The 12,059-nt window shown below is 37.2% G+C and overlaps 1 protein-coding gene across 3 annotated transcripts in view; it reads left to right on the forward strand.

Annotated features, from left to right (window-relative positions):
- Positions 1-12,059, forward strand: part of PCDH15 (protocadherin-related 15) — a 1,053,047-nt gene that overhangs the window by 825,584 nt on the left and 215,404 nt on the right. For all 3 annotated transcript variants that reach the window (XM_010856569.1, XM_010856570.1, XM_010856571.1), the window contains exon 21: positions 1,580-1,696. In XM_010856569.1, coding sequence (XP_010854871.1) covers positions 1,580-1,696 — 117 coding nt within the window. The remainder of the gene's footprint in view (positions 1-1,579; positions 1,697-12,059) is intronic.

Genomic DNA, 12,059 nt, shown 5'->3' on the forward strand with positions numbered 1-12,059 from the left:
AAATTCAGTGGAGAAAAGAGGCTGAATAATTCAGCCAGAAGGTGAGAAAAAGAACGACATGGGGAGACCAAGTTTCGGTGAACAAGGCCCGCACTTTATTTTCCAAAGTAGTTTTTATACCTTAAGTTATGCATAGAGGATAATGGGGGAAGAGATAGAGTCATGCAGTAAGCCAGGCTTTCTTCCTGCAAACTTATCATATGCAAAAGTTTAGGTGATTTGCATCATCTTCTGGCCTGGAGGCCTGTTAACATTTTAAGAAACTTATTTTTCTCTAAAGGTGATTATTCTAAAGTCAGGCGCCACCCTCCAAAAGCATTAAATAAAGTTGCATTCCTATAGGGCAAAGGTCTGGTGGGCTATAACAAGAAAAAGAATTAACTCAAGGGTCCAAGGTTACAAACATTAAAGCTACTACTTACACCAATCATATTAATCAATATACTGCCAGGGACACAGCAGGTAAGGGACATGGAGACTTAGCAGCAAACATTGGCCCAACAAGTGAAAAACCCTTCACCAATACAATTTCTAATCAATCTTTTAACTGCTCAAAGGAATCTGTATTTAGACTGTTTAGAACATCTCATGCCTCTCACAGTTGGGAGGCTCTGAGCAATCACATGTGGCCGGAAAAACCTATTCAGGCAGGCTAGAGGACTTCCAAAGGAGTTTGTAGGTTGAAACACTATCACACCCAGGAACTTTATTAACAGGAGCTGTAAGTTAACTCTTTTTTCAGAGAGAGGTAGTGGGGGACAGCCCCCATAAAGTCAGAGGTGTAGGTGAGAGCACAAAGCAGAAAGTAGGCAGACTCTGGTTTTGGGGGTAGATGCTTGAGAATTTCCAGGGGGACTCCTGAGGCTCGATCCCACCTTTGCGTATGCCGAGCCTCCTTCCTTATGACCTTTGCCACGGGCGGAGCTCCTGCTCCCAGCACTTATGTGTCATTATTGCAGTGTGCTAGAGGGAAAACATCTTTTAATCATTTTATGTTTGTAAAAATGTAAAATGGCATCAAAGGATATCTCACAATTTGCATTTGAAATGCTCTAATCATCCTATTATGCTAAATATTAAAGAATTTGCAATTGCAATGGAAACATTAAAGAGCTTTCTTTAAAAGCAACAACAAAACAATATATATGCACATACATATTTTATATATATATATATATATATATATATGTATATATGCCATCTTCTACACCTGTCTCATAGAAGGGTATTTTTTATGAAATGTGTTCCTACTCTTCAAAGTTCAAAACTACATCATACCATTAGAAGCATCTTTAGAGAAAATTTCAACCATCATTACAATATCTGAAAGCTTTTTCTGGAGGCACATGGTTTGTGAGACAGGCTGTTTACTTGAGTGGAGGGGGCTCCGATAGAATGGGGTAGGCATCATACTCCTTAATATTGTATAGGGACTCTAGTAGTTTCCTCTGGGGTGCCATTTGGAAGTGAGGGTAATGGAATTGAGAGGATGGAAGGCTGACAGTGGCAAATGGATTGTGTGATAGGAAGAGGCAACCTGGTTTAAACAGAGCACTGAACTCCTCATTGTGTCTTACAGGATATGAATGATTACCCTCCAGTATTTAGTAAACGAATCTACAAAGGAATGGTGGCTCCAGATGCTGTCAAGGGTACACCTATAACGACTGTTTACGCCGAAGATGCAGACCCCCCTGTAAGTTGAAGACATTGATTAATACTCAGAACTTAAGGGAGAAAATTTTAACACTTATAAATGACCCAGTTCCCAAGACAGCACAATGAGTCTGTGTGTTCCACTCTATCTACTCTCTCACATTTGATGCACTCTTGCCTGTTGCACACACAGGTACAGACCGTATTTCAAGTGATTATTATTGAACTTAGATAATTAAGGATATGGTTTTTGTTTTACTGTGATTCAATATCTAGTATTTCTCAGTTTGTCTAATACTAATGATAAATATGTAATATATAAAGAATTATCTACATTTGCAATAAGTATAACTCAGTTTCTTTATTTGGAACATCATAGGTTTAGTTTAGCCTAGATAAGTTTTATCCTTAAGTGTTTTCCATATTATTTACATTTCATTAATGTAACATATATGTTATATATATAATATATACAATATTAAGGAGTGTGATCCTACCCCAACATATATATTCATATGTTATATATAACATATGTAACAGCATATAACAATATTACATTGTGCTAATTTTGGTAAGCTAAAATTATTTTGCTTTTAGAACATATTTGATAGATTCTCTTAGATGTCCTAAATTGCCTTTCAAGATAGAGGGTTTCTAATTAAATTATAGCAGAAGTAAGGTAAATTTCCCTTAATATCATTTCTTAATGTATTGAAGATAGCATATCCATTCCAGTACTCTTGCCTGGAAAATTCCATGGACTGAGAAGCTTGGTAGGCTACAGTCCATGGGGGTCACATAAAACTAATAGTACTTGTATAAAAACGCTTTCTAGAAATAACTTGAGGTTATTTTATGTATTATTTATTCTCATAATAGTTGGATAATGACGATTTGAATTTTTTATATTGGGTGAACTTGTATTATAAGTCAGTAGCTGATAAATTCTAGAAAAATGTTAAAACTATTAAATAAAACCATTTTAGAAAAGTAAGAAAATAGAAAAAGACCTCAATTTTATAAGTGACTTAAAATTTCTGTTTTGTATGGCTAATATAAGCACTATTTATGTAATGCTATTTATTTAATAAAATATGAATGGCAGTCATAACATTTTTCAGCTTCAGTTATGACAAGCCATATAGTCTTTTGTAACTGTGAGGTCTTAAGAAATAATAATGTTAACATGAAAGCAATGACCTTTCACTCAGAAGTTCCTTTTCTCAAATGTATTAAAATGTCCTTGAAATTGATTTATTGAATCTTGGGAAATATGATAGGCAAAACTTCAGAGCCTTGAACACACCAATAGAGATGGTGAATGTGAAATTGTGGTTTGCCTGTTTAAGTAAACTCTCAGAGGTACAAAATATTTTAAAATTAGGAATACAGTTCAATTCAATTCAAGATATGTGTTTTGAGAACCAGCTCCATAGTGACCACTGTGCTAACCAGGTTTTGCTGTCCAGAAACTGACAGTCTCACAGGGAGAACAGAACTGCACAGAGAAACTATAAAGCGCTATGTAAATGTAGGGGAGGAAGTATTTTCTTTTCTTCCCCTCCAAGATTTCTGGCTGATCTAATAATTAAATTGGCATATGACAGATTAGCAAGAGGAAAACAAATTTAAATTTGTACATACAGGAGCTCATAAAAATATAATGCTTGAAAAAGTGACTAGAGCAGACAGCTTTTATTTTTTACACCAAGTACTAATACATCTGTGGAGAGCTGACAAGATGATGGGCCTGGGCTTGGTGTAGTCATTTAGTAAAGAAGTAATGAGATTTGCTTACATGACCTTGTCATCCTTGAATTCCCTGTATCTGGCGGTAAGGTTTTCTCATCCTCTTGGTATAGAGAGGATACCTTTCACACGGGAGATTTATGTCCTTCTTTCAGGGAGACAAAAGAGTAGAAGTGTCCTTCTTACACTGACTGTCTCTTAAGTAACTTTAATTCAAAATAATCAACATGCCCAAGTGACATATTTTGGGCAAAGTGCCCTGAACCCTCTCCTAAGCAAATACAGCATCTTAAAATACTCATATTTCTAAGAAATTTTCATTAGCACAGAATTTAAGATAGTGTTGTTTCCTGACATTAATGATGAGATTCTAAAAGTAGGCCTGCTGCTCACCTATGTGGGACAGTCTTATCGTGGGTGGCAAAATCCCTGCTTCACTTCTGTCACTTGTGACCTTGCAGTGACTTTCAGTCACTGTGCGGATGTGAAAGAAGCTGTCTTATTCTGTTGTCTGTTTTCTAAATAAGTCATATTACTTATATAAAGTATTTACATAGAAGTTCTTTTCACTTCCTAAAACCTGTTTATGGAAATTTACCAGACTCAACTGCCATATTAAAGAAGCTCTTAGGCTTGTATTCCCAATAATATTTTTTTTTAACTTTTAATATCTAATGCTGTCTTTTCAGTAGACGAAAGATGGATGCCAGTCGTCCAACTGGAATACTGAGCATGTGTCTTTCAGTTAGCAAATATATTATTTTATGAGATTGAGTTTTGATCCTTGAAACACTTTCAGCTATTGGCATAACTATAGTATTCAGCACTGAATTTTCCATCATTGCTACAAATGGTGTCCCTTAAATTAGCATAGGTACAATTTGGCTGTACCTACAACAATCTGAAATAAAAGCTAATGCCATGAATTTTTTTAGAAAATATCAATATAAATTATACACCTTTCAAAGTGCTATGATTGATTTTCACTTTTATTGTTTTATATCAGTGCCATAAATACAGAATAAGTATTTTTCAGATGGACTTGCCAAGCATTTTTATTCTGTTAGTGTTATAAATATTTATTCACTAAAAGAAGATAGTTTCAGTTTCATATCTGTCTGGGCTCTTAAGTCAGTTTCACTCCTTAGGGCTGTGAGTAGCTATAGGTAACACTATGTTTATTTAATGATCTCTCTTCCAAATAAGAAGGTAAGGTCCTTGAGGGCAAGAATCAAAACTTAATCCAATTTGTTTTTTTCCCACAGTTAACCATGTTTGGTACTTAGTAGAAACATTTGTTGAATAAATAATCAGTGATTTCTATGCTCTTCAGAATTGACAAAATGTGCCAGATCTTCAGAAATTTAGTTATTTGTGAACTTGGACAAATTTCTTCTTGTCTCCAGGCCCAAGTATGGCCATTTGAGGTCTGTGAGAATTAAGTGAAGAAAGGCAAATATAATGCTTAGTGCTGCTTCTGCCCTCTCATATAAGTAGGTATTGTTACAATTCTGCAATGATAATTTGCCTCTCTAGAGGTTGGCAAGGCATCATGTTTCTTGTGAATGAAATGAGAATCACCCATTTTAAACTAGAAAATAGCAACTGTAAAATCTTTTGAAGTATCAGATTGAGAAATGGGTAAGATCTTAAAGCCAGAGAGAGCATTGCTGTTGAATATAAATTAAGAATTATAAAATGCATATTGTGCAAGCCTAAAGTGATCTAGAGAGGAAAAAAAGTTTTCTAGGATTTTTTTTTCCCTTGAATTAAAATTGTTAGGACTTTTATTTTCTGTCTTGCTTTTGTGACAGCACTGACATTACGTAGTTCACCAGAGACGTGTATGGTGAATGACTGATCATTTTGGATATTAAAAATTGCTAACCTTTTCTTTCTGCTCACCAGAGACTTCTCATTCTGAACTGTCACAAGACAAAATTCCAAGTGTAGTTTCCATTTACATATTTTTATCCTTTCCGAAGCTGTGGGCCAAACCAGACGATACAAGAGTTCTCTTTGTGGTCAGGGTAAATGTCTCACAGTACAGTGTCCTTCATCATCAACTGGAAACAGAAAAATATGAATAAATACATTGTGTTCATTTCCAAGAAGTGCTAACCTTCTCATTGTTGTGTCAATTCTTTCCTTTTAATACATCTGAGGAATTTATAACATTCTTGTTTAAAGTAAATCAGTATTTGGATCATGTTTAATAGTAACAATTTTGACAAACTTTCTTATTTCTTATTTCTTATAGTCATGTGAAAAATATTTATATATTGAAGACTTCTTTTTTAGGTTTTGATATCAATTTATAAAGTTAATATGCTTCATGAAAAGCAATCTTGTAGTTTTCAATAGCAACCGGCTTTAATCAGTGAATGTTCTCACTTCACTTTTCTTTTTTCAGAAGGTATTTTTATAAAGGGATAATAATTGCATCTGTGAGGCAAATTTTTCCTTTCTGCTGAGATTTTGAGGGCTATATTATCCATTCAGAGTTCAGACAAGTTACCTGAGAAATTATTTTTAAAGTGATTTCACGGGTGGCTTTAACATCCTTTTCAATCATTTGAGGACACTTTTGTTGATCTCTAGAGAGTAAAATAGATGGTCAGGTCAGTTTTTCTTTTCTATGATGTGTGACTTAGAATGTCATCATGTCACCAAATAATGCCAGTTAATTATGGTGATCTTCTCCAAATGCTTAACCCTCGACATAATCATTCTGTTGCAATCTATTAGCAGAGAGCAAACAGTAAAATGAAAACAGCAACTGTCTTTATCCATGATTTGCTGCTTGCTGGCTTTGTGTGCAATAGTTAAAACTATTCAAGGCTAGGAGTGTTATAAGATTGTATTTTTATCACCAGATGATATGGCTATTCTGTATCATTTTCCATTTATATCTCTACAGATCTGTTTGTCATCACTCACCACATACTGGTTTGTGTTGTTTTGCTCTATTGATTTGGGTTATTGCTAGCAATGTAGTGGAAACTCTGGTTTTAAAGAACAGTGCTTACTAACCACATTTGCTGACCCTGGAGCATGTTAGGGGAATGTACACAGCTCAGTGGGATTTTTTCCTTCACAGCAAAGCTGTAAGGGAAATAATCAAGAACTATTTTCACAATGCATGTCAGCTTGTGAAAATTGAGAGGAGGTAGCCTAGCCTGAGTCCCTTTGGTCTCACATACTTAATTGGAAAAAAAAAACTCATACAATGAAACAGTTGGGACTTGATCTTTAGAATGACAATGGGTTATAATTAGATTTTAAGCTGTAAATGAATACAAAGGCAAAGGTTTATGAGACAGTTTATACATGATTAAAGTCTTGCTGTTGTTCTTCAGTCACTGTTTTGTCTGATGCTTTGTGACCCCAAAGACTGCAGCACGCAAGGCTTCCCTGTCCTTCACTGTCTCTTGGCGCTTACTCAAACTCCTGTCCATTGAGTCAATGTCATCCCACCACCTCGTCCTCTGTTGCCCCCTTCTCCTCCTGCCCTCAGTATTTTCCAGCATCAGAGTCTTTTTCAATGAGTCAGCTCTTTGCATCAGGTGACCAAACTATCAGAGCTTCAGCATCAGTCCTTCCAATGCATATTCAGGGTTGATTTCCTTTAGGATTGATTGATTTGATCTCTTTGCAATCCAAGGGACTCTCAAGAGTCTTCTCCAGCACCACAGTTCAAAAGCATCAATTCTTCAGCACTCAGTCTTCTTTATGGTCCAACTCTCACATCAGTACAAGACTACAGGAAAAACCATAGCTTTGACTACATGCTGCTGCTGCTAAGTCACTTCAGTCGTGTCTGACTCTATGAGACCCCATAGACGGCAGCCCACCAGGCTTCCCCGTCCCTGGGATTCTCCAGGCAAGAACACTGGAGTGGGTTGCCATTTCCTTCTCCAATGCATGAAAGTGAAAAGTCAAAGTGAAGTCGCTCAGTCGTATCCGACTCTAGCGACCCCATGGACTGCAGCCTACCAGGCTCCTCCATCCATGGGATTTTCCAGGCAAGAGTACTGGAGTGGGGTGTCATTGCCTTCTCCGTTTGACTACATAGACTACATAGCAAGATGATGTCTCTGTTTTTTAATACTGTCTAGGTTTAACACTGTCATGTCTTTTCTTCCAAGGAGCAAGCATCTTTTAGTTTTGTGGCTGTAGTCACCATCCACGGTGATTTTGGAGCCCAAGAAAATAAAATCTGCCACTGTTTCCATTTTTTTCCCCCATCTATTTGTCATGAAGTGATGGGATGGGTTGCCATGATCTTATTTTTTTAATGTTGTGTTTTAATCCAGCATTTTCATTTTCCTCTTTCACCCTCATCAAAAGGCTCTTTAGTTCCTCTTTGATTTCTCAATAGAGTGGTATCATCTGCATATCCATTAATGTCTAGAAAAGACTTATCTAAGTGTGTTAAGGCTCTGTCATTTTCTTCTGCCTTGTGCCTTTTAGTTTCAAGAACAATTATATTCTTAACTTTACTTGAGGTCAATATTAGATTTAACTGCTTTGATTGCAACTGGGATGACCCAGAGGGATGGTATGGGGAGGGAGGAGGGAGGAGGGTTCAGGATGGGGAACACATGTATACCTGTGGTGGATTCATTTTGATATTTGGCAAAACTAATACAATTTGTAAAGTTTAAAAATAAAATAAAATAAAATAAAAAGAAACTGCCACGCATACCAGGGCAAATAGGACATTTTTCTTTTGTTATAAGTAGTAATATCTATAAAATTACGGGTTTTTTAGCCTGTACAAAAGTGTCATCTTTTTTTTTTTTTTGGTGAGAATAAACTTCAGGGGGTTAGGATCCCAATACACTGCAACAAAGGAGGTTCCCAAGGAAATTGAGAGAACTATATCAAGCTCTCCGGAGAAGGCAATAGCACCCCACTCCAGTACTTTTGCCTGGAAAAATCCCATGGATGGAGGAGCCTGGTAGGCTGCAGTCCATGGGGTCACTGAGAGTCGGACTCGACTGAGCAACTTCACTTTCACTTTTCACTTTCATGCATTGGAGAAGGAAATGGCAACCCACTCCAGTGTTCTTGCCTGGAGAATCCCAGGGACTGGGGAGCCTGGTGGGCTTCCATCTATGGGGTCGCACAGAGTTGGACACGACTGAAGCGACTTAGCAGCAGCATATCAAGCTCTCATGATCTCCTGGAGTAGGAAATGGCAACCCATTCCAGTATTCTTGCTTGGAAAATTCCATGGACAGAGAAGTCTGGCAGGCTACAGTCTATGGGTTCACAGAGTTGGAAATCACTAAGTGCCTGTGCACATGTGCACACGTGCACACACACACAACAAGTTCTCTGGGGCTCACATAGGTCTCCCTTATAACTTAAATAATGTGTTTACTTTGAGGTACTTGCCAGAGGAAATGAGGAGTGATGCTCTGAAAGAGTATCTTGACTTCTTATAATCTGGATTCTTGACTTTAATACCCTTAAAGCCATTCTGCTTTTAATTTCCCTTCATTACCTACTTTACAATTCCTCCGTATCCTTTAATATGTAAGCAGTAGACCTGCAGTCAAACATGCACCTGGCATGACATAGATACTTCATAGTACTGTCGAATCATCTGATCAATGAGAAAACATTTATGGTGGACTTAACAAATAAGAATATGACCAGAGCCATTATAGTGTTGCAGGAAGGGGGACCCCTTCCAGGGCCCAAAACTGGGCTCTTGTCTAACACTCAGAAATGAATTGTCTGAGGAGACACATGTGCTGACAAAGCAAGAGATTTGTTGGGGTAGGGCACCCGAGATGGAAAGCCATAGGGTAAGGGAACCCAGGAGAACAGCTCTGCCATGTGGCTTGCAGTCCCTGGTTTTATGGTGATGGGGTTAGTTTCCGGGTTGTCTTTAACCAATCATCCTGACTCTGAGTCCTTCCAGGAGATGCATACCTTGTTCACCCTAGATGGATGCCAGTGAGGATTCTGGGAGGTGGTAGGACATGTGGTGTCTCCTTTTGACCTTTCCTGAACTCTTCCAGTTGGTGGTGGCTTATTAGTTCCATGTTCCTTACCAGGACCGCCTGTCATAAAACAGCTCATACAAATGATCTGTTACTATGGTGTCTGGCCAGGATGGGCGGTTTCAGTCAGTGTGCTTCCCCTAACAACAGAATGTAAAATAAATGCCAGAAACAGGAAGGTGAATGTGACCTGGTATGGTCTAAGCCTGCTCTGAACTGGAACTCAACTTTTTAAAAATGTAGGAGATTCATTTAAGTGATGGTAGTAGGCAGAGGAAATGGATCCAAAAATTAAGGTTAAAAATATTTTTCATGTATTCATGAATTTGTGTATCATGATTTGAACTATATCTGATTCAATAAATATTAGTTATTTAAAGCAACATGTTAGGCCCATCTTAGAGACTCATTTGTAGTTGGGAAATATAACAGATTTGATTTCACAAAACTCTTTGTGTTATGTAGAAAATGGAAGCTTACTAAGAAGACTTACAGGGTAATGAGAAAGCAAAGCTACATATTAAAACAATTTATTCCCTGTGTTATGTAGTATTCATTAGATAAGATAATAAATGAAAACAAGGAGATAAATTAGCAACTATTGCTTTCATTTCATTATTAAAAAAACAAGGTGGACAATGGAAATTGAGAAACTAGAAATACTTAAAAGTCATTGAAATGAAAGAATTAATAGTGATTGGGCAGGAGGTTGATGATCACAGACAGAATAAAAGTACAATGAAAAGTGAATCAAGAGTTTTTAGCTGGAGTGATAAAGATATTCATTATATTAGTCAATATAAATGAGGCAGATAGAAAATAAAGCTATTTAAGGTGAAAAATAATGCGATAAACTAGGACAGATTAAAGTGATTTGAAATAATTTCAACATATCTAAATCCAGTCATCTACAGATAGACATTGTCTGATTTCCTTTCCTGAGCAAGGAAGCTGAGAGGACTAAGTCAGGACATGGCTAGTGAAGGAGTCCTCCCCACCAGTAGTGGTGCAGTGGGTACTAGTACTCACCCAAGAACCATAGTGCCAGGGCCAGCAGGAGGCTCAGCACTTTTCCAGAATTATAGGTTCATCAAGCTAAAGAAAGCACAGCACCTAGTGCTAAGAAGAGGCTGGAGGTAGAAGGCAGGATAGGGCCAAGAATTCTTTGCACAGGTGAACAATACCATGAAGAGTCCTGAGGCAGATATCGGGTTGCTACAGCTGCTTTGATCTGATGCCAGAATGGAACAGATAGAAAACAAGGAAATACGAGCTCAGGGAAAAAATTACTGAAGAGGAGACACCTAAATAGAAGCGGAAGCTGTGAAAGTAAATAACATGTTTCAAGAGACAAAGCTTAATCCCATGAAAGAGAAACTTGGAAATAAATTCTCAGATTTTATTCCTACCCTTTTGAGGATGGGTTAGGAGCTGAAGTGTGGAAAGAGTCAGAGGGGGGAAAAAAAAACAAAAACAAAAAAATTAAGAGGGTAAAAGAGAAATCTGCAGTGATGTGGTGCCAATGAAAAGAAGAAATGTTCAATGCAGAAAAGAAATGAAATGGTAAAGAGGTTTTTTTTTGTTTGTTTGTTTTTTTGTTTGTTTTTGTTTTTCAGACAAGGCAAAGAAAATGCAGTCAAGCTAAGTGAAAGACAATAGTTCTTCTGATTAGAAACTCATGAGTAACCTTGATGGTAAATTGGCCTCTCTCCTACAACTTGCTCACATTTTAATTTTAATGATTCTGAGTTACTTTGGAATGTGACATTTATATAGAGATCAATTTTTTCCATTTGTTTCTGAGACTATCAAAAGTTTATTTTTATAGTTTATTCTTTATATTTTTATAGTTTTTATACAGTGGAAGTGAGAAATAGATTTAGGGGCCTAGATATGATAGATAGAGTGCCTGATTAACTATGGAATGAGGTTTGTGACATTGTACAGGAGACAGGGATCAAGACCACCCCCATGGAAAAGAAATGCAAAAAAGCAAAATGGCTGTCTGGGGAGGCCTTACAAATAGCTGTGAAAAGAAGAGAAGTGAAAAGCAAAGGAGAAAAGGAAAGATATAAACATCTGAATGCAGAGTTCCAATGAATAGCAAGAAGAGATAATAAAGCCTTCTTCAGTGATCAATGCAAAGAAATAGAGGAAAACAACAGAGATCTCTTCAAGAAAATCAGAGATACCAAAGGAATATTTCATACAAAGATGGGATCGATAAAGGACACAAATGGTATGGACCTAACAGAAGCAGAAGATATTAGAGGAGATGGCAAGAATACACAGAAGAACTGTACAAAAAAGATCTTCACAACCCAGATAATCACGATGGTGTGATCACTGACCTAGAGCCAGACATCCTGGAATGTGAAGTCAAGTGGGCCTTGGAAAGCATCACTATGAACAAAGCTAGTGGAGTGAAGAATTCCAGTTGAGCTATTCCAAATCCTGAAAGATGATGCTGTGAAAGTGCTGCACTCAATATGCCAGCAAATATGGAAAACTCAGCAGTGGCCACAGGACTGGAAAAGGTCCATTTTCATTCCAATCCCAAAGAAAGGCAATGCCAAAGAATGCTCAAACTACCGCACAATTGCACTCATCTCACACGCTAGTAAAGTAATGCTCAAA

The sequence above is a fragment of the Bison bison genome, unplaced genomic scaffold (assembly GCF_000754665.1).
Source record: "Bison bison bison isolate TAMUID 2011002044 unplaced genomic scaffold, Bison_UMD1.0 scf7180017864372, whole genome shotgun sequence".
Classification (NCBI taxonomy): domain Eukaryota; kingdom Metazoa; phylum Chordata; class Mammalia; order Artiodactyla; family Bovidae; genus Bison; species Bison bison.